This window comes from Scyliorhinus torazame, chromosome 1 (assembly GCF_047496885.1).
Source record: "Scyliorhinus torazame isolate Kashiwa2021f chromosome 1, sScyTor2.1, whole genome shotgun sequence".
Lineage (NCBI taxonomy): Eukaryota > Metazoa > Chordata > Chondrichthyes > Carcharhiniformes > Scyliorhinidae > Scyliorhinus > Scyliorhinus torazame.
The window spans coordinates 153351298-153379079 of NC_092707.1; the positions used below are offsets into that span (position 1 = coordinate 153351298).

Genomic DNA, 27782 nt, shown 5'->3' on the forward strand with positions numbered 1-27782 from the left:
CCTTGGATCCATAGCCCTTAATATCCAAGGCTAGCAAAAATCAATTGATGTCAGATTTAAAATGAGTTTTGTTGGTATCTATTTTTGTGGGAATTCCACAACCTCTACCACTCTTTGCATATAGAAGTGTTTCCTAGTTTATCTTCTGATTTCTCGGCTTTGATGTCAAAACGCCTTGAACTCCCACCACCAGCAGAAAACCCCATAAACTCCTTCCAAAATTCTGATGCTTTCAGTTAAATTACTCCTTTATAGCAAGCTCTGGTTATGTGAACGTTTTCCTCAGAATCTCTCCCTTGAAGCCCCGTTAACACTGATAAACCGTGCTGCACTTCATTCAAGCCAATGTTTCCCAAGGTGCCGAGAGCTTTACATATTGAACAAAGAATTGTACAGCACAGGAACAGGCCCTTTGGCCCTCCAAGCCCGTGCCGACCATGCTGCCCGACTAAACTACAATCTTCTACACTTCCTGGGTCCGTATCCCTCTATTCCCATCCCATTCATGTATTTGTCAAGATGCCCCTTAAATGCTCCAGGTGTGAACTAACCAGGGCTTTGTATAACTGTACAAAACTCCTCCTTTTGTGTTCTAGTTAGACATCAGTTAATCACTTTCACACAAAAGTCCACATTTAACATGAGACTTTGCTGGGAAAGTAGTTGTGTAATAGTGCTGGCAGTTGAGCTCATATTTTGCAATAACTAATGGTCAGGAAAAGGGACCCAATGAACTTCAAGTTACCTTAAGTTGCTGGATGATTTGTGCCACTCTAGTGTTACGATCCCAAGACCACTCCTCGCCCTCAACCTCCCTTATCGTGAGGCTGCTGAATTTGTGCATTAATTGCCTATTAGACTTCCCACAAAAGGTTTAGTAAATAATGTTGTAGTACCTTTTACCAATATGATAATTTTTAAATTGCTAGCAATCTCTGGCACTGTAACTTAACTAATATAAATCTTGAGTCTCATTCCTTCAAGTTGTGAATTGTTCTGGGATTATGTGCCAAATTTTCTTCCAGCCCCTCAACTGCTCCGCCAATTCAATTAGATCACAATTGATCTGTATTTTAACTCCATTTATCCACCTTGTGGAATATTGTTTCGCCCGGTCGTAAATTAGTAAAGAGGGGATAGACTCTAGTTTACCATTAAAACAGAAGAGGAAAATTATTTTCACGCCAGAAGTTGATAGAATATGTAATACTAAATTTACCACAAGTGACTATTAAGACAGAAATTCTAATTCCATTCAAGATATATATTTAAACAGGTATGTGTTTTAAACATTACAGTATAAAACTCTGCAGGGCAATAGGATTAAAATGGCTAATATAGGTTAAAGGACTAATCAACCAACGGCAGGATTTGTCAATCCAAGAAAACTCACACTGAGCAGCATTGCAAGATCTAGAAAAAGTAGCCAAAATCATGATGGGTAATTCAATTTTAAGATGAGTTTCAAAGGTGAAGAGAGGGGTATTGATTAGGGACAGAGATCTAGAGTACTGCCAAGAGAGTTGAAGGGTCCACCACCAAAGATGGAGCTGAGTAAGAATGGGATGCACATAAGCCCAGTTAGAGGACTGAAAGGCATATGTGAGGAATGTTCAAGGAAATCAGACCTAGAGTTATCTGTAAATGAGAACAAGTAACTTGTACACAAATTTCATGTAATTATTCAGCAGAATCATATTATCACTTAAATATAAAATTATAAACATTTATCTGTGTTTGGGTTGAGGGAATGAAAAGCTAAACAGATTTTCGACTTTTGAATCAGAAAGAGCTCAGCCAATACAAATATGTTTTCCCTGGCCCAATGTATCCTATCCTCAGAAGGCACTTGCCGAATGCAGCAAATGTTTTTCAGTTTCCCAAAATTATCTAAATCTTGACCAATACTTTGGAGATCGAGAATCAATTGGTGGAAAACGAGAGTGGGTCTATTTGCATTGTCCAATTCTCACTTTTCCAATGTCAATTTCCTTCTAACCATGCCATTAGATAACTAGATCCTAAGCTATGCGATTCTGTCTCTCACCTATCTACCTTTATAGGTCTTGCTCCTCTTTGCATTTGCCTTCCACAAACTCAGCACGTCCCAAATAATTTTATAGTCAGAGAAGTATTTTGAAGCGTAATACTGTTATAATGTGGGAGATTGTTGTAATTTAAGGCACTCATTAAAACCGTTGACCAAACTTTGGTTAACTGTCTTTAGCTCAGTGTCATTCATTATCTGATCAGGTTCCTGTGAATATTCTTGTGTTTTACTACATTGAAGGCACTATATTAGTGCAATTTGTTGCTATAACCACCAGGAACTGAGTTGAGACTACCCAAAAGCAGATGAAATGCCATCAACGTGAAACGTTAACTCTTTCTCTCCACGGATCCTGCATGCTGAGTATTTCCAGAATTTAGATTCAAATGCTTATATTTACGCGTCATGTCTGAAAAGACTTCATTTTGTAATTCCACCACCCCACATCCTTGCCATCAATGTTGTTGCTGGCAGATAGATACCAAAACCTAATTTAGCATTGGTGAAGGTGATTTCAGATACTGATAAGCTGACTGAAGATGAAGCTACAGTATGGATCACTACAATTGGCTCCAGTTCTGCTGGGCATGGGAATGCTGTTGTTCACTGTCCCTTGCCAGAATGTGTACCAAAGTTGGCTGAACTGTTCTGCCCTTTTAGTCATATTAACCTGTTGGGTGCTTACCCACAAAAGAAAATAATTTTCAACCACCTTTCTCTCACATGCATTTAATTGTTATACAGGAATGCTATGCATCTTTTGTTGGTTTAGTAAAAAAAAAAATGTACATAGTGTGGATTCATAATAAGAAGCAAATGAAAATACAGGCTCACATTAAGAAACTTCTGAAAACATCATTGGAAAGGAGACACACTGAAGCTGCCCTTACACAAATGAGGCTCTTTCAAATTTTGGCAAGGATATGCAAGAAGGTTACACTTGAGAGTAAAAATACAAGCACACAGCAAGGTTCGGCAGCATCTGAATAGAGATGACAGGTTAATGTTTTACAAATGGAACTCTTTTTAAGCTGAAGAGACGCAGATCGTGTTTCGAATTTTCAGATGCTGCCGTATCTGCTGTGCATTTCCAGCAATTTTATGTTTTTACTTCAGATTTACAGCAGTGGCAGCTGTAACTTTCTAATCAGTTATGCTTGTAGTGATTGCTTCCCAAAACGTCCTCCAAAGTACCCAATACAGAATTGCCTGCCTCTGAACTCATTGAGTTGGTTTCGTCATCTACTAATAATGACACTTAAAACATTTGCTTTGCTTCATGCACAAGAGTACCTCAACCCTTCTAGGGAAAGGAGTCAAAGTTGAATAGCATCATCAGCCTAGGGTTTAAGTGAAGCTGAATCAACCCATCTGGAGTTGGAATTGTCAGTGGCGGCTAGTTTGTGGCGATCAATTGGAAGTATGTGGATGGTGCATTTATCTTGCATTACTTTACATCAGTGAACCTGAGCTTGCATCCTCTTTACAAGTTATTCTGGAATAGGGAGGGGACAGACAATGCCAAAAGGTCAAGATGCTAACATGCTACCCAAACACTGCTTGTTCGTTAGCAGTTGCAAAACAAGGCAAACTGGAGCAAATTCTGATCCAAGGTTGAGGGTCCAGCTGAATAGGCGAAACACAGCACAAAGAATGCATTATAATACTGCATTCCTTCCTTTAAAAAAAATCCTCGCGTTGAAATTCATACCTTTTACACATAACTATGTTTTGGTAACAGTACATTCAAATACAGCCAAGCAAGTACTTCAATAGCTCAAATTTGTTTTTCATTAATTTTCATCATTTCTCTCATTCTGCTGTTCCTCCTGGGTCACAACTTCGATGGCTTGTATTTGGGTTTTGTTGTCCGTGTCTGGCACCTTGTCATCGCACTCTGCTTCCACTGCACCATCTGGGTCCGAGTCCATCTCTGGCCCAGGATGAATCTCGATCACAGTCTGTGAATCTGTCGTTGAATGGTCAATACCGTGGCTCTGAACAACGGACACCAGACCCGAGTCCACAGTGACCAGTTCCATGGGGCCCACGTTCATGCCGGCCATGGTCGTGATCGTGTTGCTGTCTTGGATGGCTGCTGTGCTCAGCAGGGCGAGGCTGGAGGCAGGATGAATGGTGACCGTGTCAGAGGCAGTTGTCTTGGCCGCAGTGACAACACCGGCATACCTGGTGAAGAGCTGGGATCCGCCCGACAGTGTGTGTACAGTGATGGGGCTGGACTGTTGGCCAATGGCCAGAGGCATGGTTGTGACATTGGCGACAGAAAAGTTTGATCCTATTGGAGTGATGGCAATAGGTGATATAACGGTGAACTGGGGTGTTTGGACGGGTGTGTTTGGGGTGAGGATGGTGGCCGAGGCGGGTCTCTGCAGTCGGGGGCGCTTGTTGGGTTTGGGAGTAGCGATCGGCATCAGCACCACGTTTTGCAGAGTTTGGTTTTTCAGTTTCTGCTCCTTGGCTCGTCTCCTCTGCTCCTCCAGCTGACGTTCTAGTTCTGTTGTTGGAAAGTGGAAGGCGTAAGAAAGGGGGAAGAAAAATAGGTTTGGTACTCAATATCTGCACGTGTTCATATTGCATTTCTTGATCAGAGTTCAGTCCATGTAGAATTATAGGAATAAAAAAATTCAATCAATAATTAAAGCACTAGTATATAGCATGTGTAATACCATTGAATGGATCATTAAAGGAGGACAATGCAAGGAAATGACAGCTACTTTCAATCAAAAGAAACATCCTTCTCTGTGTAACCATACACAAATGTACTGAGTAAAATAACATAGGCCTATAACTTCCTGGTTCCCCAACGTCGCATTTAGTGGGTACCTCAATGATGGGATGGGGAATTCCTCTCGGAAGCTCCCATGCGTTTATCTGACAATTGCCCAGAAGCGCTAATTTCCTTCTGGACAATTGCGCTGGGCTGGGAACCATCTGACAAAAGAGACTTCAATCACTAACTTTGGATGGTTCTGCCAGTTTTACCCTGATAAGTTACTCTGAGAGTTAGAAGGAAAAACAAAAATCACTCCTAACTCCAGAGTAACTTTTAAAAAAAATTTAGAGTACCCAATTCATTTTTTCCAATTAAGGGGCAATTTAGCGTACCCAATTCACCTAGCTTGCACATCTTCTTTTGGATTGTGGGGGTGAAACCCACACAAACACAGGGAGAATGTGCAAACTCCACACGGACAGTGACCCAGAGCTGGGATCGAACCTGGGCCTTCGGCGCCGTGAGGCAACAGGGCTAACCCACTGTGCCATCGTGCTGCCCTCACTCCAGAGTAACCATTTAACCACTCAGACCCAGCTTTGCATGGGACAGCCCACACCTCCCCCAGCCTGAGCCAATGCAACTGGGGACACGCTTCACTGCTCCCGTCCCACCCAGCCTGAGCGTAGAATGTTGGACGAGACAGGGCTTTGGAATCCCAGCATGGGTAAGGCTGTCAAGTGTGACAATTCACTGGAGATTGACATTGAGGAAGTTAAGGGCCATGAATCAACCATACTTATCTATCTCGTTCCCCTCTCCCCCACCTCTTCTGCGTTCCCACCCTCCCCATCTCTACAACCTCCTCTAGCCCTGCACTCCTTCGAGATCTCTGAGCTTCTTCAGTTCTGGCCTCTTACACACCCGGCAGCTGCCTAGGTCTTAAGTTCTGGAAATCCCTCCCCAAATCTCTGCACATCATTAATTCTCCCTCGTTGCTTCTGAAAGGCTACCTCTTTGACCAATTTGCCCTAATATCACTTTATATAGTTGGGTGTCAAATTTTGTTGGCTAATGATTCTGTGAAAATATTTCAGGATAGTGCATTGTTCACATGCATCAAGTTTTAGAGGCCAAGACAGGAGTTTTTAAACAATTGACAACAGACCTCAATGTAGAGCTCTGGACAACAAAAATTTGGGATGGGGTTTGTGCAACAAAACACAACATCTCCAAACTCCCCACGTAGTTTTCTTATCCCAACAATAAATTAAGTTTGTTTTTATGGGTCTCCAATGCCATTGGGATGAATGAGCTAGACATTGCCATATGAAGAGTAGCTGATGAAGGGCACCCGGTCCTTGTATGACTTATATTGATTTTGTCAGCAGCAGCAAACAGGGCAATGTGGCCTTAAGGCAGCAGGCCTCCCTCAGTAAGAGGGACAGTATTATTGAGAAACCTAATATTCCTGTGATCCTGGAATAATAAGAATGACTGATATTGACTGAAATAAGAGAATATGGAGACAGAGGTCACTTTTTAATTGGCAATACACTTCACTATTTGGGTTAATCGGAGGATTGATTTGTGGGAAGTGGCTGAGTGGTAAACAGGTGCTCCCCTGGAGGGCGAGCTATCTCCTCACAAACCTCTTGTAGCAGGACTTCCGGTGGCGGCATATAGAGGGGAAGTCGCATGTTGGGTGGCTCCCGCGTATATTTCTAGGTGGTTTAAAGTCCGGTCCCGGGGTAATTTTTAGAGGATTGAAGGAAGGGAAATAAAAAGTCGCTATCAGATGCCAAAAGGACTGCAAAAACCAGTTGTGAAGAAGGGAGGGAGCCAGGGCTCACCGTCGAGGGCCAGCAAAGGTGCTGGCAAAATGTCGGAGGCTGGACCACAAGGTGGGGCTGCACTGATTACGGTGGAGGCGATGACTGAGGTGATGGCTGTGGAGCTGGAGAAGCAGTTTGCGAGGCACATGGAGGCGTTGAGGAAGGAGATGGCGGTCGCACTGAAATCGTTGGTGGAGGAGGCAATTGCCCCGGTGAGGGTAGCTGTGGCAAAGACATCGGCTGAGGTGAGAGAGCAGTGTGAGAAGATGAAGGAAGTGGAAGAGACCATGTCATAGCACAGCGACCAGCTGTGCAATGAGGGAAGAGCTGCAGAGGGTGGTGGAGGCTAACAAAGAGCTTTGAGCAAAGCTCGAAGATTTGGAGAACCACTCAAGGCGGCACACTTTGAGGATTGTGGGCTTGCCTGAAGGGGTAAAGGGCTCGTGGCCAACGGAGTATTTCGCCAAGATGCTGGCAGAGTTGATGGGGGAGGGTGAGGAGCCCTCCCGTATTAACTAGACCGAGCTCATCGGTCGTTAAGGCCAAAGCCAAAATTAAATGAGCCACCAAGTGCAGTAATCATCTGCTTCCATAGATATGACACGAAGGAGAGAGTGTTAAGCTGGCAAAGCAGAAGCGTGAGGTGCAGTGGGCTGGTGCTGGAGTTCGGATCTACCAGGACCTGACGGTGGAGTTGGCAAAGAGGCGAGCGGCTTTTGGCCGAGTAAAGACGGCTCTGTACAACAGTGGGTGCGATTTGGTGTGGTGTACCCGACGAAGCGGAGGGTGACATACAACACCAAAGATTTTTATTTTGAGACGGTGGAGGCAGCTGAGGCGCTTGTGAAGGCAGAAGGCTTGGGACAGAAGTGAGGAGTGGAGCTGCACGTGGCGCACTAGTTAGCACTGGGACTATGGCGCTGAGGACCCGGGTTAGAATCCTGGCCCTGGGTCACTGTCCGTGTGGAGTTTGCCCATTCTCCCTGTGTCTGCGTGGGTTTCACCCACAACCCAAAGATGTGCTGGTTAGGTGGATTGGCCACGCTACATTGTCCCTTAATTGGAAAAAAAATAAATTGGATACTCTACATTTATTTAAAAAAAAGAAAAGTGAAGAGTGGAACTGGAGAGGGGTCGTGGACTGTGATTGGGGCGCTGGAGAATGTATGAATGTTATAACTTTCTGTTCATTAACCGGTATTGTAACTTACTTTTTGTTTGATTTGATTGGCATTCTTTGTTGCGACGGTTATATGCTATTTTATTGAGTTGTATGGGTTGGATTGTTTTTTTCTGGGACTGGGTGGGAGGGAAGGAATGCCTTGAGGTGTGGAGGGGCCCGCACTCGCTAACTAAAGTCGGCTAGTGAACGGAGGCGAGGTGGGGCTGCGGACATTGGAGCCTGGTGAGCAGGTTTCGATGGGCCTAAGAGGTGTGAAAGGGGGGGGGGATGGGATCGATACTGGGTGGGGGATTTTCGAGAGGAAGTATGAGGGTGGATAGGGGCGGGTCAGGTTCTTGGGGCAGGACCCTGTGGTATGATGATGGTGGATAAGAAGTGGGGTGGTGGTGGTGGGTGAGAGACCAACGGTTAGGATAGTCACGTGGAACGTGAGGCGATTGGGAGGTTCAGTCAAGAGGTAAAGAGTATTTGCAAATCTTAAAAGCTTGAAGGCCGATGTAGCAATGCAGCAGGAGACTCACTGGAGTGAAGGACCAGGTGAGGCTTAAAAAGGGCTGGGTTAGCCAGGTGTTTCATTCTGGATTTGAAGGAAGGGCTCGAGGGGTAGCGGTAATGGTCAGCAAGAAATTATGGTTCCAGATAAAGAAGGTGGTCGCAGATCTGGGGGGTAGATATGTGATTGTGACAGGGGCGCTGGAGGGGAGGTTAGTGGCGCTGGTAGGTATGTATGATCCCAATTGGGATGATGTAGGATTCATGAAGGTGTTTGGGGCCATCCCCGACTTGGATTCACACAAACTGATAGTGGGGGGGTGACTGGAACTTGGTGCAAGAGCCAAGATTGGACAGGTCACGGCCATGCTCGCTGGTCCTGTCGGCGGCAAAGGGTGTAGGTGTTGGCGGGGCTAATGGTGGAAATGGGAGGGGTGGAACCTTGTAGGTTTCTGCACCCGAGGGAACGGGAGTACTTGTTTCTCTCTGTGGTCCATAAGGTATACTCGCTGATTGACTTTTTTGTGGTGGGGAAGGCTGGAGTTAAGAGGTCGAAGTACTCGGCAATTGCAATATCAGATCATGCTCCGCATTGGGTGGATATGGTATTGCAGAAGGGGTAGTACAGAAGCTGGGGTGGAAATTAGATGTAGGTCAGTTGGGGGACCGAGGTTTCTGTGATAAAATTGAGAAAATAATTGAGGAATATGTAGGTTTTAACTGCATGGGGGAGATGTTGAAGGCGGTTATTCGGGAGGCTCTAAAGGCGGTGGTGAGGTGATCTCGTTTAAGGCTAGGGTGGACAAAGAGAAGCTGGAGCATCAGAGGGTAATAGATGAGACGTTGGAGGTAGATATGAGTTATGCAGAAGATGGAGATCCAGCAAAGATGTAAAAGGGGAAGGAACTACAGGCGAGCTTTGGCCGACTATCTACCAGGAAGGCAGTGCGCCAATCGAGGCGAGCAAGGGGTGCAGTTTCCGAGCATGGAGAGTATATTAGTGGGTCAGCTTTGGAAGGAGGCGGCGGCAAGAGAAATTGTCCAGGTGCGGGACAGGGCGGGGAAGCTGGTGGTGGCTCCGGATCAGATTAATAAGGAAGACAGATGCAGGAATTTCTAGATGGGCTGGAGTACCCGAGGTTAGGGGAGGGGGACAGGGCTACATTGGAGGGGGCGATAGTGGAACAGGAGATAATATTTGCGATTGGGAGGATGCAGTCGGGGAAGGTGTTAGGGCCGGATGGGTTGCCGGTAGGATCTTATAAAAAATTCAAGGATAAGCTGGCACCGCTAATGGTGGGGATGTTTGAGGAGGTGATAGGGAGTGGGGTGTTACCACAAACTTTGGGGCAGGAATCGATTTCCCTGTTGCTTAAGAAAGATAAGGATCTGAGGGAGTGTGGGTCGTAGAGGCCCATATCACTTTTCAATGTGGACACAAAGGTGTTGGCGAAGGTACTGGCAGGTAGGCTGGTGGAGTGCCTCCCAAAGGTGACAGGTGAGTATTTTGTGGTGTCTCGGCCAGGGGTGGGGACAGGGGTGACATTCCGTAGGGCAGGGACTCACTTTAGATAGGTGAGGATCAGACAGGGTTTGTGAGAGGGAGGCAGCTCCTCGTGAATATTAGGAGGGTATTGAACGTGGTTACGGCGCCAGCGGAGAGGAGGGAAACAGAGTTGTGGCATTGGACGCCTAGAAAGCGTTTGACCGGGTAGAATGGGGGTGCTTGATGGCAGTTCTGGAGCAGTTTGGGATTGGACCATGATTTGTGGACTGGGTAAAGCTACTGTATAAGGAGCGAGGGCGAGTGTCCGCACAAATAACGTCAGCTCGGGATATTTTTCTCTCCACCGTGGGACTAGGCAGGGATGTCCTATGTTTCCCCCTGCTGTTTGCTCTCGCGATTGAGCCGATGGCCATGGCATTAAGAAGTTCTGGGGTATGAAAAGGGATAGTGCAGGAGGGAGGTGGTAGAGCAAAGGGTATCCTTATATGCGGATGATTTGCTGTTATACGTGTGGGACCCGAGTGCATCAATAGGAGGAATATTGGAGCTTCTTCGGGTTTTTGGGTCTTTCTCGGGGCACAAATAAAATCTAGACAAGAGTGAGTATTTTTTGGTGTCTCGGCCGGGGGTGGGTGGGCTGACATTCCGTAGGGCAGGGACTCACTTTAGATAACTGGGAGTGCATGTTGTTCAGGATTGTGGGGGGGGGGGGCTCCATAGGTACAACATTTCTAGTTTGGTGGGGAGGGTGAAAGCTGATCTGGCAAGGTGGGATGGTCTCCCTCGGTCACTGGCAGGTCGGGTACAGGTGATTAAAATGATTTTCGTTTATTTTTCAATGCCTGACGATCTTTCTGCCAAAGGCATTTTTTAGAGAGGTTGAAGGAATGGTTACCTCGTTCATATGGGGAGGGAAGGTGGCTAGAGTTAGAAAGGTGCTGCTACAGAGGGGAAGGCAGTCAGGGGGGTTGGGTCTTCCGAACCTGATGTATTATTATTTGGCGGCGAACGTAGAGAAGGTGCGGAGCTGGGTCAGATGGATGGATTCCCAGTGGGTCAGAATGGAGGAGTGTTTGTGCAGGGGGTCGGCATTGAAAGTGCTAGCAATAGCGCTACCGATGGCCCCGGGAAAATAGTCAGGGAGGCCAGTAGTAATAGCATTGTTGAGAATTTAGAGGCAGTTTTGCCAGCACTTCAGGTTGGCGGCAGGGTCAAGGGAAATGCCGATTTGGGAGAGTCACAGATTTGAGCCAGGGAAGTGGGATGGGAATTTTCGGAGGAGGGAGTTCGGGCACTAAAGGATTTGTTTTTAGGGGGTCGGTTTGCAGGATTGAAGACGTTGGGAGCGAAGTATGGGCTGGAGCAGGGGAAATGTTTAGATACATGCGGGTACGAGACTTTGCCAAGAAGGAGATACAGAGCTTCCCAGTGGAGCCAGCCTCCACATTTCTGGAGGAGGCGGGGGGACTGGAGAAAGGGTAGTGTCGGCGGTTTACGGGGTTATTTTGGAAGAAGAGAAGGCACCGCTGGAAGGGATCAAAGCAAAGTGGGAGGAAGAGTTGGGAGATGGTATGGAGAAGGAGTTCTGGTGTGAGGTGCTCCAGAGAGTGAATGCCTCCACCTCGTGCACGAGGTTGGGGCTGATACAGCTGAAGGTATAGAGCACACCTCACAAAGGCGAGAATAAGCTTGCTCTTTGAGGGGGTAGAAGATGTGAGTGAATATTGCCGGTGGGGGGGGGGGGGGGAAAAAAATCGGGATCAGCCAGGGTTGGAAGCCGATGCAGAAGCAGATGTTGTAGCCTTCGCCTTGTTGATCCTGTTGGGGTGGAGGTCAACCTCTCCACCTGTGCCCTGGCGTGGCGGGGGGACATGCTGGAATGCTTAACTCTCGAGAAGGTGAAGTTTGAATTGAGGGGAAGGATGGAGGGGGTTCTACAATTCATGGCCGTTATTCATTAAGCACTTTCAAGAATTGGATGACATCGAACATTGGGGTGGGGGGGTCTGTGTATGTTGATGGTGACTATGGGTGATTCCTGATTCATTTTTTATTTGATGTTGGTGTTGACATGTGGATTGGTGTTTGGGGGTTGGTGGGAGGATGGGACTGTTGTTGTTGCTGAGGGGATTGTCATTGTATTTGTTACCGTTGATTTTTTGTTGGTGGGTGTAAACTTTGAAGAAATTGTGAAAAAGGAAAATATAAACTTTCGCCCCTGGAACCAGTGTTCTGATACCTTCATGTAGGGGGGGGGGGGGGGGGGAAGACAGCTTACCTGCAAGATCACTATGAATTTGTTCTTGGCTTTGATCAGTCTGACTCTTCCTTTTGTCCAAAACTTTCTTCACCGTCTCCAGGAGGCCAAAGGTGTGTGCCATATTGTTCAGAACAGCAGCGTCTGAAGCCAAAAAAAATACTTTGCGATATCTCTTTAATCCAGAACAGGGATCACTTGACTACATATCCATCAGCCTGAATGACCAGCTAAGTATCTCTTCTCCTGAAGGCATTGACCATTGCTGGGGTAATCCTCTGGTATCTGGCAACTAAATTGTACCTCATTCTAATGCCTAGTCTTCTTCATGTGCAAATAAAGGCAGTCAACTGGCTATTCGACTGTCGAGGTCATCAGATTAAGCCTGATATTCTGACCAGATATTCTGGTAATAATCAGGAGTAGGAATTCTGGCCGTTTTTCTCCTCACTCTAGTAGTATCCATCTACAGCTCCATCAATAGTTAATTCAAGGTGGAATGGGGGGGATCAAATCAACATTCCTAACATAATGGCTCCACATCAACTCAAGCAGTGGATTTATTTCCATTGAAAGGTCATCAACCTCTAACGTTAACACTGTTTCTCTCCATAGATGCTGTCTGATCGGAGTTTTTCCAGTTATTTTGATTATTATTTTAGATTTGCTTTTGTATTTATACATTTAATATTTCAGCAATCTCAGCAGCTAATCCAAAGAGATCACTAGATTTATAAACAGGATAAAACAAACGCAATAACCCACCACAATTATGGATGATAGTTACAGACAGGCATTGTTAGCCGAATTACATAGGCAAGGATTCTAACGAAAAAATCATTGGGCCCAAGTGTCCAAATGTTTTGTTTACATGAGCCACTTAGGTATACGTATTAAAGTAGTCATGGGTCACTTGTAAAATATATATCCACATTCAAATTAATCTGCGCACTTCTTAAATTGCTGAAACCAACAGATCTTAGATTTTTATTTAGTTTTATACACTCGTGAGGCAACAATGCCAATGATTACCGTCCTCAAATTTCCAGGGACTCAAAACACAAACAAGGTAAATAAGTAGGGACAATGTTGTATAACTGTACATAGGTCTGAATTGTTTAGGCTTTGAGGGCTGTACGGTCAGGTCTTAAAATTGGTCCCGGGTTTGATCCCGGCCCCGGGTAACAAACCTTATGGAGTTTACACATTCTCCCAATGTCTGCGTGGGTCTCACTCCTACAACCCAAAGATGTGCAGGATAGGTAAATTGGCCACACTAAAATTGCCCCTTAATTGGAAAAAAAATTGGACACTCTAAATTTATTTTTTAAAAGGTCTTAAAGAGTTATATACAGTCCATCAGTTGTAACCTGAACATTGCTGCATTAAGCTACTACTGGTGGTGGGCAGAGAGAACAGAAAATAATGAATAAAATTGCAAAATTAACTGACATTTTGATGTTTCACTTAAAAATGTCCCAACACGCTTGAGCAAGTTACGAAGAAACTTGACGCCAAGCGAGAGAAGGAGAGATTCGGGAAGATGACTAAACGCTTGGTCAAAGAACCCTGTTTTAAGAAGAGAACTGCAAGAGGCACAGGGGGTCGAGGAGAGAATTCTGGAAGTTCCACCGAGATAAATGAAGTGGTAAGGGAAAGAATAGGAGGTCAAAGTTGGAAGACTGGGGTGCCTGGAAAGGAAAGGGGCTTGATAGGGCTGCAGAAGGTTAAAGATCGGGAAGGAAAGCCTCATAGGAATTAAAGATAAGGGCACAAGTTTCAAATTTGAGGCAATGAGAGCCTATGAATTAATCTAAGTCAGCGAGTATGGTGGATGAACTTGACTTGTGGATGAACTTGACTTGTTCAATGGGACATCGCCAGCAGGGTCTTAAACAAACTGGAGTTAATGGAGGGTAGAAGATGAGTGCAACAAAGATAGCACTGGAGTAATTGATCAGTACTGTAGTTAACGAGGAGAATTTAACTTCAACCTCCCATTAGAAATATTGAGTTGGTTAATTAAATAGTGGAATGGTGAGACGGGGGCATCCTGGCACAGTCCTTTCTATAATAATCTTTGTCACAAGTAGGCTTACATTAACACTGCAATGAAGTTACTGCGAAAAGCCCCTCGTCGCCACATTCCGGCGCCTGTTCAGGTACACAGGGGGAGAATTCAGAATGTCCAAAGTACCTAACAGCACGTCTTTAGAGACTGTGGGAGGAACCCGGAGGAAACCTATACAGACACAGGGAGAACGTGCAGATTCTGCACAGACAGTGACCCAAGCCAGGAATCAAACCTTGGAACCTGGTGCTGTGAAGCAACAGTGCTAACCACTGTGCGACCGTGCCACCATGACTGTTGTGGCTGCAGGATCTTCAAGTGAAAGGTTATACGAAGACACGGAGCTGGAAGCTACCTTCACAAGAATGCCATTTAATCTGAAAATGTTCTGTCACCTACCTGTGATCTGCAAGGTCGTCTGACCCATTCTCTGCTGAACGCCTGCTAGCATCTCCATCAGTTCCTTCTGAATGTTAGTGACAACTTCCCCAAGCAAACCCACGTCTGCTATTCCTTTCCAGAAAGCCAGGGTGTCCTCTGCAGCAAGAAATAAAACCACTCGAGAAGTCTAATATTCCAACAGCATTGCTAAGTCCAGGATGAAGGTTCACAGTATTTTAGAAATCCACACTGACAGTTGCTGTGAAACAAACATTCAACTTCTATTTTCTCCAATACAAACCTTCACAAACCATTTGTCGGCATCATACAGTTGTCATTTTTTCATGCTGTTGTTTCAACATTTACCCTTGAGTCCAGCACAGCAGCAATCAATCCAACTGTATCACCCTGACTGCCATCTCTTCCCAGAAATCAGCTGATCAGAATACATGAAGGATTGAACCCAAGAACTTCCTGGGCTGGATGGATCACTGAATAAACTCATCTAGCCATCAGTGGAATCACTTTTCTACACATTTAAACCTTGAGGCATAATGGGCCGAATAGCTCTGTACTGTATGATTTTATGGTGACACCTACCCTGTCAAACTTGGCTCTCCCATCTTTCTCAATATGTACACATTTTTCATCATTTCAGATTTAAATGCCCGTGAACAATTATGTTATTATGATCACACACTGTTTTTGCCATCACCTGATGATATTTGGTGACTGAGATCCATTAGTTTTTCTTCTCGTTTCCAGTAGCACTATCGTTCAGAAATGAGAAAACTGAAAACAAAATTCCCTCGGACCTCAAAGCTAAATAACTACTTTTGATGTACACTCACAGTCGTTGTGCAGGCAAATGCTGCAACCAATTTATTCACAGCGAGGTCCCACAAATGAATGACTAGTTAATCTACTTTAGTGTTCCCTCCAACTCCTACACTTCCTAAAATAACCGTTTGTAACATACAGGTGTAAATAGAGAGCATGGCTGGATTTTTGTCCGTACACATGCACTTTCATGGGAAAAGGGAGGGTTGTAGAAAGTATTACCAATATTAAACATCTAAAAATCAGTGGTCTTTAAAGTGCCAAGCTATTTTTGATCATAGTGTTGATCATTCAATGGTCATTACAATGTAAAAAAATTAACATACCTAGAACACAGATATCACTTTGCAAAACAATTTTAAATGTTCCATGATGCGGAAGTGCAGCCTAAAAAGATGATCACATTCCAATCTGCACAATTTCGTAATAGCTAAACTCAAGTTACAAGAGTCTGTCTTTAGACTTTATTAACACTCTATGCCTTCTCAGACAACACATCATTCAACTTTCCATGGAAAATTCACTAGTACGTTTTAAGGAACAAACTCTCAGTAACTCTTCATCAAGGAATTTAAAAAATGATTCACCCAATTCAATCATCAGTTCTCAACTATATGGGGCAGGACGATGGTGCAGTGGTTAGTACTGCTTCCTCACAGCGCCGAGGCCCCAGGTTCGATCCCGGTTCTGGGTCACTGTCCGTGTGGAGTTTGCACATTCTCCCCGTGTTTGTGTGGGTTTCACCCCCACAACCCAAAGATATGCAGGGTAGGTGGATTGATCATGCTAAATTGCCCCTTAATTGGAAAAAATGAATTGGGTGCTCTAAATTTAAAAAACAGTTCTCATGCATATGCCTAATCTTCATGTGCAATTCTACATTGTGATTTTGTTCGGCTAGTGAACCTCAAGTTATTGCCAAAACCTGGTGTTATGTTCATCAGAAGTCCACATAGCTCGAGAGGCTAAATTGCCTATCCCTAGTTCTTATGTTCCTACGTTCTAAGAAATAACTATTCTGCCCAAATCCACCTTCCAGCTCTTGGTCTGTAGTCCTGTAGGAAACAGCACGTTGAGCACAAATATAGTGTTCTTGATTAATAATGGGATTTCTTGATTAATCAGGGGATCAGGAGTTATGGGGAGAAGGCAGGAGAATGGGGATGAAGAACTTATCAGCCACGATCGAATGGCAGAGTAGACTTGATCGGCCGAATGGCCTAATTCCTTTCCTATACCCTATGGTCACTAATAAATGCAGTAAGGAATTCACGAGAAACTTACTTAATCGGAGAGTTGTGCGAATGTGAAAACTCCTATCACAGTGAGCAATTGAGGCAGTTAGCTTTGGTGCATTATTGGGAAAATACATAATACATGAAGGAGAAATTAGGGAGACTAGAATAGAAGAATGAGTTATGAAATGAAAAAAGATGAGAGGTAGCTTATGTGGTGTATTGACATAGATCTGTTAAGCCAAATGTTCTTTTTTGTGTTATAAATCTTGATGTAGTTTTGTGTGAATCAATGGACCAAAGTCCACAAGATGTTGGAAGTAGTATTAATTCTAAGCATGTTAGAGAACATCAGCTGTGACTCAGTGGTTCACGTATCACTTGAGTTTTGAGCTCATAATCTAGGCTGAAGCTTCAGTGCTGTACTAATGGAATGCTGCATTCTTGGAGAAGCTGTGGTTAGGGAGAGATGTTTAAAAGCCCCATCTGTCCCTCAGATAGATGTAAAAGATCCCGTTGCTATATTTTGTAAAACAGCAGGGGGTTCTTAGTGACCTTGCGAAAAGTTATCCCTCAATCACCATCACTAAAATAGATTATCTAATCATTACCCAATTGCTGTTAGTGGTATTTAGTGTGTAAAGGGCGGCTTGGTGGCACAGTGGTTAGAACTGCTGCCTCACAGCGGCTGGGACCCGGGTTCAATTCCAAGCTTGGGTGACTGCCTGTTTGGAGTTTATATGTTCTTCCTGTGTCTATGTGGGTTTCCTCCCAGAGTCCAAACATGTACAGGTTAGGTGCTAAATTGTCCCTTAGTGTCCAAAAGGTTGGGTGGGGATAGGGTGGGGGCGTGTGCCCAGGTAGAGTGCTCTTTCAGAGGGTCGGTGCAGACTCGATGGGCTGAATGGCCTCCCTCTGCATTGCAGGGATTCTATAAAATTATGAATTCTTATGTTCACTTTTGAACAGCGGCCATCTTGGACGGCCCCCTAACAAAGGGAAACCCCGGAGTGCAGGGGCGCATACAAAAGGTAAGTACCTTTTTAAAAATAAATTTAGAGTACCCAATTATTTTTTTTTTCCAATTAAAGGGGCAATTTAGCGCAGTCAATCCACCTAACTTGCACATCTTTGGGTTGTGGGGGTGAAACCCACGCAGACACAGGGAGAATGTGCAAACTCCACACGGACTATGACCCAGGGCCGGGATTCGAACCAGGGTCCTCAGCGCCGCAGTCCCAGTGCTAACCATTGCACCACATGCCACCAGTAAAGGTAAGTATGGTTAATTCAACAGGAACGGGGGGACAGAAGCCCCTCACCAGGATAGTCACCTGGAACGTAAGGGGGCTCAACGGCCCAGTGAAAAGATCACCTAAAAAACATGAAAGCCGACATAGTCTTCCTCCAAGAGACACACCTGAGAAAAGGACTGACTGCGGGTACGAAAGGGCTGGGTGGGACAGACCTACCATTCCTGTTACGGGACGAGAGCCAGCGGGGTGGCAATACTGATCAGCAAGAGGATGATGTTTTGGGCGACAAAGATGGTTACGGACCCAGGGGGACGGTACGTCATGGTCAGCAGGGCCCTGGACGGGGCACCGGTAGTACTAGTTAACGTATACGTGCCCAACTGGGACGACAAGAACTTCATCAAAAAGACCATGGCAGAAATCCCCGAAAGAGAAACCCACCGACGAATCATGGGGGGAGAACTTCAACTGTGTACAGGAACCAATGACTAACAGATCAAACCCCAAAACAGGGAAAACCTCAAACATGGCAAAGGAACTCAGTCGTTTTATAGAACAGATGAGGGTGGTGGACCCCTGGAGGTTCACCCACCAAGGGGAGAAGGAGTTCTCTTTCTTTTCCCCAGTACACAACGTACACACCAGAATTGACTTCTTTGTGGTGGGGGCAATGGTGCTTCCGGGACTGGTCAAAGCTAAATACTCCGCAATTGTGATATCCGACCACGCTCCACACTACATGGATGTGAGGTTGGAGACGGACATAGACCAACATCCCACATGGAGGTTGGACACTGCCCTACTAGCCGACAAGGCCTTCAACAAAAAGATATCGCAGGCCACAGCAGAGTACACGGAGAACAACCAAAAGGGAAGGTCTCACCCTCCACGTTCTGGGAATCGCGAAAGGCTGTAATAAGAGGGGAAGTTATCGCTTTCAAAGTGCGAACAGATAGGGAGGAAAGGGCAGCTAGACAGCAGCTGGTCGGCTCCATACTGAAGGTAGATCATAAATGCTCCAAGGCCCCGACCTGGCGGAGAGGAAAGAGTTACAAAGGAACAAAGGTTCTCCACTAGGAAAGCAGTGCACCAACTCCGCCAGGCACGGGGGACCCTATACGAACACAGAGACAAAGCCAGCCGCCTGTTGGCACACCAGCTGAGAAAGCAGGCAGCCACCAGAGAAATTGCACAAATCAGGGATACCAGAGGCACATTAGAAACAGAACCAGAAAAGATCAACAAAATCTTTGAGGCCTTCTACCAAGGGCTGTACACCTCAGAGTTCCCAGCAGGGGAGTCTGGGATGAAATGGTTCCTTGATGGACTGGACATGCCAGTCGTGTGGGAGGGCAGAAAACAGGTGCCTGAAAGCACCACTAGCACTGGGAAAGATCATGGAGAGTCAATGTGGACCATTAGCTCCATGCTCCATGCAGGCGGGGAAGGCGCTGGGACCAGACGGGTTCCCGGCGGACTTCTACAAAACATTTGCGACAGCACTGGCCCAGCACCTGCGGGAGACGTTCACAGCCTCGCTGGCTAGGGGCACGCTACCAACTACACGAGCACAGGCCTCAATCTCGCTGATACCCAAGAAAGATAAAAACCCAACGGAATGTGGGGTCATACAGAGCCATCTCACTGGGAAGCCTCTCAGCCAGCAGAGGGTAGTAGAGTGGAGCTGCTGATTGGCTGTTGCGGGGGAAATTTGCATAGGTCCGTTGTGGTCGCCCTAACTTGAAGGTGGTTTGTGGAGGAGCTGTTGTCAAGTGACACTTAAACCCTCCTCTAACCAAAAAAACCCAACCGCTGTAAAGATCAAGAGGAAGGCTCGAGGGCAGGTAGAAGTAGAAAGAAGTTGAACCGTGACGTCACAGCCTGCAGGTAAGGGATTGGCTGATGACTGGTAAGTAGTTTTTCTTTTATTTTCCCTCGGGTGTTACCGTGCAGGGCGCAGAGGTTTCTGAGTGAATGCTTGCTGAGAAGGGGCGTGAATAACAGGCAAGCTTTTTCTTTCTTTTTCATTTTTTTATCTGGAGGGGATGTCAGGGAAGGTAGTGCAATGTTCCTCCTGCAGAATGTTTGAGGTGAGGGACGCCGTCAGTGTCCCTGCTGATTTAATCTGTGGGAAGTGGACCCATCTCCACTTTGGATACTGTTAGGGGGGGGGGAGATGGCACTTACCAGGGGTAAGCCATGGGGTACAGGTCTCTGGCATAGAGTCTGTCACTGTTGCTCAGAAGGGAAAGGGGGAGAGGAGTAGAGCATTAGTTATTGGAGACTCCATAGTAAGGGGAATAGATAGGAAATTCTGTAGGAACGAGAGACTCGCGGTTGGTGTGTTGCCTCCCAGGTGCCAGGGTGCGTGATGTCTCGGATAGTGTTTTCGGGATCCTTAAGGGGGAGGGGGAGCAGCCCCAAGTCGTGGTCCACATAGGTACCAACGACATAGGTAGAAAAAGGGATAGGGATGTAAGGCAGGAATTCAGGAAGCTAGGGTGGAAACTTAGATCTAGGACAAACATAGTTATTATCTCTGTGTTGTTACCCGTGCCTCGTGCTAGCGAGACGAGGAATAGGGAGAGAGAGAGGAGTTGAACACGTGGCTACAGGGATGGTGCAGGAGGGAGGGTTTCAGATTTCTGGATAATTGGGGCTCATTCTGGGGTCGGTGGGACCTCTACAAACGGGATGGTCTACACCTTGACCAGAGGGGTACCAATATCCTGGGGGGGAAATTTGCTAATGCTCTTCGGGATGGTTTAAACTAGTTCAGCAGGGGCTTGGGAACCGGAATTGTAGCTCCAGTATACAGGAGGTTGAGAGTAGTGAGGGCATGAGTAAGGTTTCAAAGTTGCAGGAGTGTACCGGCAGGCAGGAAGGTGGTTTAACTTGTGTCGTCTTCAATGCCAGGAGCATTCGGAATAAGGTGGGTGAACCTGCGGCATTTGTTGGTACCTGGGTCTTCGATGTCGTGGCCATTTCGGAGACATGGATAGAGCAGGGACAGAAATGGTTGTTGCAGGTGCCGGGGTTTAGATATTTCAGTAAGCGCAGGGAAGGTGGTAAAAGAGGGGGAGGGGTGGCATTGTTAGTCAAGGACAGTATTACGGTGGTAGAAAGGACGTTTGATGAGGACTCGTCTACTGCGGTAGTATGGGCTGAGGTTAGAAACAGGAAAGAAGAGGTCACCCTGTTAAGGGTTTTCTATAGGCCTCCGAAAAGTTCCAGAGATGTAGAGGAAAGGATTGCAAAGATGATTTTGAATAGGAGCGAAAGCAACAGGGTAGTTGTTATGGGGGACTTTAACTTTCCAAATATTGACTGGAAACGCTATAGTTTGAGGACATTAAATGGGTCAATTTTTGTCCAATGTGTGCAGGAGGGTTTCCTGACACAGTATGTAGATAGACCAACGAGAGGCGAGGCCATATTGGATTTGGTACTGGGTAATGAACCAGGACAAGTGTTAGATTTGGAGGTAGGTGAGCACTTTGGTGATAGTGACCACAATTCGATTACGTTTACTTTACTGATGGAAAGGGATAGGTATATACCGCAGGGCAAGAGTTATATCTGGGGGAAAGGCAATTATGATGCGATAAGACAAGACTTAAGATGCATTGGATGGAAAGGAAAACTGCAGGGGATGGGCACAATCGAAATGTGGAGCTTGTTCAAGGAACAGCTACTGTGTGTCCTTGATAAGTATGTACCTGTCAGACAGGGAGGAAGTGGTCGAGCAAGGGAACCGTGCTTTACTAAAGCAGTCGAAACACTTGTCAAGAGGAAGGAGGAGGCTTATGTAAAGATGAGACATGAAGGTTCAGTTAGGGGGCTCAAGAGTTACAAGTTAGCCAGGAAGGACCTAAAGAGAGAGCTAAGAAGAGCTAGGAGGGGACATGAGAAATCTTTGGCAGGTAGGATCAAGGATAACCCTAAAGCTTTCTGTAGATATGTCAGGAATAAAAGAATGACTAGGTTAAGAGTAGGGCCCGTCAAGGACAGTAGTGGGAAGTTGTGCGTGGAGTCCGAGGAGATAGGAGAGGTGCTAAATGAATATTTTTCGTCAGTATTCACACAGGAGAAAGACAATGTTATCGAGGAGAATACTGAGATTCAGGCTACTAGACTAGAAGGGCTTGAGGTTCATAAGGAGGAGGTGTTAGCAATTCTGGAAAGTGTGAAAATAGATAAGTCCCCTGGGGCGGATGGGATTATCCTAGGATTCTCTGGGAAGCTAGGGAGGAGATTGCTGAGCCTTCGGCTTTGATCTTTAAGTCATCTTTGTCTACAGGAATAGTGGCAGAAGACTGGAGGATAGCAAATGTTGTCCCCTTGTTCAAGAAGGGGAGTAGAGACAACCCCGGTAACTATAGACCAGTGAGCCTTACTTCTGTTGTGGGCAAAATCTTGGAAAGGTTTATAAGAGATAGGATGTATAATCATCTGGAAAGGAATAATTTGCTTAGAGATAGTCAACACGGTTTTGTGAAGGGTAGGTCGTGCCTTACAAACCTTATTGAGTTCTTTGAGAAGGTGACCAAACAGATGGATGAGGGTAAAGCAGTTGATGTGGTGTATATGGATTTCAGTAAAACGTTTGATAAGGTTCCCCACGGTAGGCTACTGCAGAAAATACGGAGCCATGGGATTCAGGGTGATTTAGCAGTTTGGATCAGAAATTGGCTAGCTGGAAGACAAAGGGTGGTGGTTGATGGGAAATGTTCAGACTGGAGTCCAGTTACTAGTGGTGTACCACAAGGATCTGTTTTGGGGCCACTGCCGTTTGTCATTTTTATAAATGGCCTGGAGGAGGGCGTAGAAGGATGGGTGAGTAAATTTGCAGATGACACTAAAGTCGGGGGAGTTGTGGACAGTGCGGAAGGATGTTACAAGTTACAGAGGGACATAGATAAGCTGCAGCGCTGGGCTGAGAGGTGGCAAATGGAGTTTAATGCAGAAAAGTGTGAGGTGATTCATTTTGGAAGAAATAACAGGAAGACAGAGTACTGGGTTAATGGTAAGATTCTTGGCAGTGTGGATGAGCAGAGAGATCTCGGTGTCCATGTACATCGATCCCTGAAAGTTGCCACCCAGGTTGAGAGGGTTGTTAAGAAGGCGCATGGTGTGTTGGCTTTTATTGGTAGAGGGATTGAGTTTCGGAGCCATGAGGTCAAGTTGCAGCTGTACAAAACTCTGGTGCCGCCGCATTTGGAGTATTGCATGCAATTCTGGTCGCCACATTATAGGAAGGATGTGAAAGCATTGGAAAGGGTGCAGAGGAGATTTACCAGAATGTTGCCTGGTATGGAGGGAAGATCTTATGAGGAAAGGCAGAGGGACTTGAGGCTGTTTTCGTTAGAGAGAAGAAGGTTAAGAGGTGACTTAATTGAGGCATACAAGATGATCAGAGGGTTAGATAGGGTGGACAGTGAGCGCCTTTTTCCTCGGATGGTGATGTCTAGCACGAGGGGACATAGCTTGAGGGGAGATAGATATGAGACTGATGTCAGAGGCAGTTTCTTTACTCAGAGAGTAGTAAGGACGTGGAATGCCCTGCCTGCAACAGTAGTGGACTTGCCAACACTAAGGGCATTCAAATGGTCATTGGATAGACATATGGACGATAAGGGAATAGTGTAGATGGGCTTTAGAATGGTTTCAAAGGTCGGCGCAACATCGAGGGCCGAAGGGCCTGTACTGCGCTGTAATGTTCTATGTTCTAAACGCAGATGGCAAAATACTGGCCAAAATCCTAGCCAAAAGGCTAGAAAGACTGCATACCAGAGGTGGTCGCAGAGGACCAGACGGGTTTTGTCAAAGGTTGACAGCTAACCTCGAACATCAGGCGTGATAATGACCCCATCCGGAGAGAGAACACCTGGACGCAGAAAAGGCGTTCGACAGGGTTGAATGGACGTACCTCAGAGGTATTGGAGCAGTTCGGGCTTGGAACAGGGTTCACCTCCTGGGTACAACGCTCCCATGGTGAGCATACGGACAAACAACACCAACTCCCGATACGTCCAGCTGCACAGGGGCACCAGACAAGGATGCCCACTGTCCCCGCTGCTGTTCGCTCTAGTGATCGAACCATTAGCAATCGCCCTCGGAGCAGCAACAATCTGGAGGGGGATCCGAAGGGGTGGCAGAGAGCAGAGTCTCACTCTATGCAGATGACCTGCTCCTCTACATTTCGGACCCACAAAGCAGCATGGACGGAATCATCACGCTCCTGAAAGAGTTTGGTGCCTTCTCGGGCTACAACTCAACATGAGCAAAAGAGAGATTTTCCCGGTACACCCACAAGGAGCGGGGGGCAGCACCAATGGGACTGTTGTTTAAACAAGCCCGACACAACTTCCGCTACCTTGGGATCCAAATAGCCCATGACTGGAAAGGGATCCACAAATGGAACCTCACCAGTCTGACAGAGGAAGTCAAAAAGGACCTGCAAAGATCGAACACACTCCCACGCTCCCTCTTGGGGAAGAGTCCAGACGATCAAAATGAACATACTGCTCAGGTACCTCTTCCTACTTTGATCTATCCCGATCTACATCCCCAAGGCCTTTTTGAAAGCACTTGACAAACAAATCATGCCGTTCGTATGGGAGGGGAAGAATGCTAGGATCACAAAGAAGGTCCCACAAAAAACAAAATCGGAGGGTGGGCTAGCCCTCCCAGACCTACAATTCTACCACTGGGTGGCGATAGCCAAGGGGATGGATCAAGGAGCCAGAAGCCTAGTGGGTGCTCACGGAGGAGGCCTCCTGCAAGGGGACCTCCCTCCGGGCCCTCGTCACGGCAGCACTCCCATCCCCACCCAAAAAATACTCCAGCAGCCCAGTGGTGATAGCCACCTTCCAGTCCTGGAGTCAACGACAGCAGCAATTTGGCCTGACCAAAATGTTGGACAAAGCCCCCATCTGCAACAACCATAGGTTCACATCAGTGCTGACTGACGCCACCTTTAAAGGACGTACCCACAACCGCCACGACAGACATTACTGGAAGAGCTACTGGATGCAAACATCCTTGATAAAGGAAACTGTAGCGACATGTATGAATGACTGGTAGAAAGGGCTGACACCGTACAGGATGCAACGAGAAAGAAATGGAAGACCTGGGGATTAAAATAGGGTGGGTACTCTGGAGCAAAGCACTGCATAGGGTCAACTCCACCTCCACGTGCAAGGCTCAACCTGACGCAACTGAAAGTGGTACATAGAGCCCACTTAACAAGAACTTGAATGAGTAGATTCTTCCCGGAGGTGGAGGACAGATGTGAGCGGTGCCAAGGAGGCCTGGCCAACCACTCCCACATGTTATGGTCTTGCCCCAGACTAGTGGGTACTGGACAGCCTTCTTTGAGGCAATGTCCAAAGTGGTGCGGATGATGGTGGAGACATGCCCGAAAGTGGCAGTCTTCGGGGTATCAGACCAGCCAGATCTATTTATGGACGCAAGACTTGCTGGTTTGCATAGCTCAACATGAGACCGAGGTAGTGCATTTAGTTGGTACAGCATTATGGAGTGACAATATTTTATAACCAGCAAAACTTCTTTTTCTTTTATAAATTTAGAGTACCCAATTCATTTTTTCCAATTAAGGGGCAATTTAGCATGTTCAATCCACCTACCCTACACATCTTTGGGTTGTGGGGGTGAAACCCACGCAAACATGGAGAGAACGTGCAAACTCCACACGGACAGTGTCCCAGGACCTGGGACCTCGGCGCCGTGAGATTGCAGGGCTCACCACTGTGCCGCCTCATAACCAGCAAAATTTGTTCAATGATTTGTATTTTTTAAGCATTTGGATTCCTCCTGTGCAGGCTACAGGCTATGTTTTCTGATGTCAGCTAGAACTCTAGCATTGCAGGGCTTTTAATTTGACTATAGCTCAGAATTGACTATAGCTCAGAACAGGTAGGCTCACTGAACTCACCAGAGATCTCTTCACCATCTTTCCTGTTTAAATCCTCTGTAGTGACCGCAACTGTGGTCAGCGCTGGACTCCATTCAATGCACTCTTCAGTGTTCTCTTCAGACACAGTGATGTGGGCCCCATTGCCTGCAAAATGAACAGACATTCCTTAGACTGGAACTATACTTTTTTTGTTCTACTAGAGTAGACAAAATCTCATCCCTTTCCTCTTACCTGCAACTTCATTGTGCCATTCTTCAACAATTAGAGAGTAATCCCACATAATAAAAAAGCTGGCAGGAAAATATTAACTGCTCATCAATCTTGCCTCACATGATTCGTGAAGCATCATGATCAAACATTTTCTACCCCAGCCCCAATCCCTGTGTAATTAAACACTCAGGAAAATTAAGGATGAAAAAGAGTCCGGAAAATTCCTTGCAGATATCCTCAGGCGTTAACTGTTAACCCATTTACATTTTACATATGTGACCTCTGCCCAGTTAGGAGTCGCACCAGCTCCTTCTTGGAGGCCCACGAGAGTCAGCATCCAGAACAACAACTTGCAGTATATTCCAGGGGCCCATCACTCTCCAGGAAAAAAACAGAACTGCCTAACATCTAGCCTGTTCCTACCTTTGCGTTGTTTGAATGCATGTCCCAGATCTTCACCCCCCCCCAATCTGTCAGCAGAAATGGTCCATCAATAGGAATGCCATCCAGCACATTAAATATTTTCTATTCCTCAAAACATTATGTGGTTCAAAGGTAGATCTGTATGACTGAGCCTGGAGGCCTGATGATAACTCAAGCAGCACAAAGCACAGCTGACGGTTTGCCCAACGGTGCAGCACTTTATCAATGCCCCAGTTGTAACTTTGACTGGAGATCCTGTCATACTACACCAGACAAGCGTGAGCTGTGTAACTTGCTCATAACCTGTTTAGAAGGGGAAATTCAGGGGAAGCCATAAAAAAAAAAACTATGCAACATTCCATTTCTTTCCAACAGGGTCATTGTTTGTGTAAGTGGTCTGCTTCTTTGATATTAAAGGCCAAAGGGTGATTTGAGGTGGGGGTGTTGGTAACTCTTCAATAACTGCCCACAAGAAATGCATAGTGCATCAGGAGTGACAAGTATTTAAATGTACTAAACACATATTATGAACCTAGGAAGTTCAGTGGCGGCACAATTATGTGCAACATCCAAGGAGCAGTAATCAGAGCAGTTCTGTAGGAACTCTACATGCCAGATGCATAATATCTGGTTGTACTAGGGGCGTGCCAATCACATACAGAAATATAATAGTACTGTGGTTACTTTACTGGTCTAGTAATCCAATGGCCTAAACTAATGATAGATAGATAGAAAGAAAGAAGGGAAAAAAATTCAGATTCCGCTACGGTAGCCAAGGAATGTCAATTTAGTTAATTGAATGAATCGGGAATAAAAATAGAGTTTCAGTTATGGTGATCATAAAACTAAAATTTCAGCCAAAAGAAAATCTGCTGTCCTTATCCAATCTGATCTATATGTGTCTCCAAATGCTCCACAAACATGTCCTACATCACCAAGAGTGGATAAGTTGCATCACTATTGACCATGGTGTTGAATCCTAACAGCTAAAGATGCCAGACTAGGCCCGTGGCAGGTGGTAAGAAACCAACATGAGGGAAAACCTACTTGACTTTGTCCTCACCATCCCGTTATACATGTATCTGCCCATAACAGTACTGGTAGGAGTGAGCACAGTTCTTGTTGAGATGAAATATCATTTTCACACCAAGGAGCTCCTCCATTGTGTTGTAGGCCATTACCATTGTGCTAACAGGGATGCATTCAGAACAGATCTGGCAGCCAGACATTACGCATCCACGAGGTTAGCAGCAGAACTGCATTCCACCTCTTGTCCCTAACTGTACCAAGACAGTGCACAAGCTCTGGTTCAAATGGGAGTATGGAAGAGCATGATCGGTGCAGCATCAGGCATACCTAAAAATAGGTT

General features: G+C 46.0%; 1 protein-coding gene across 1 annotated transcript in view; it reads right to left on the reverse strand.

Annotated features, from left to right (window-relative positions):
- Nucleotides 1–2763: 2763 nt before the first annotated feature.
- The window catches only part of gmeb1 (glucocorticoid modulatory element binding protein 1), a 68012-nt gene continuing 42993 nt past the window's right edge, over nt 2764–27782 (reverse strand). The window contains exons 6-9 of the mRNA XM_072501028.1: nt 25799–25924; nt 14529–14666; nt 12080–12202; nt 2764–4565 (exon numbers count right to left, since the gene is read on the reverse strand). Of these exons, the coding sequence (XP_072357129.1) occupies nt 3844–4565; nt 12080–12202; nt 14529–14666; nt 25799–25924 (1109 nt within the window). The 3' untranslated portion in view covers nt 2764–3843. The remainder of the gene's footprint in view (nt 4566–12079; nt 12203–14528; nt 14667–25798; nt 25925–27782) is intronic.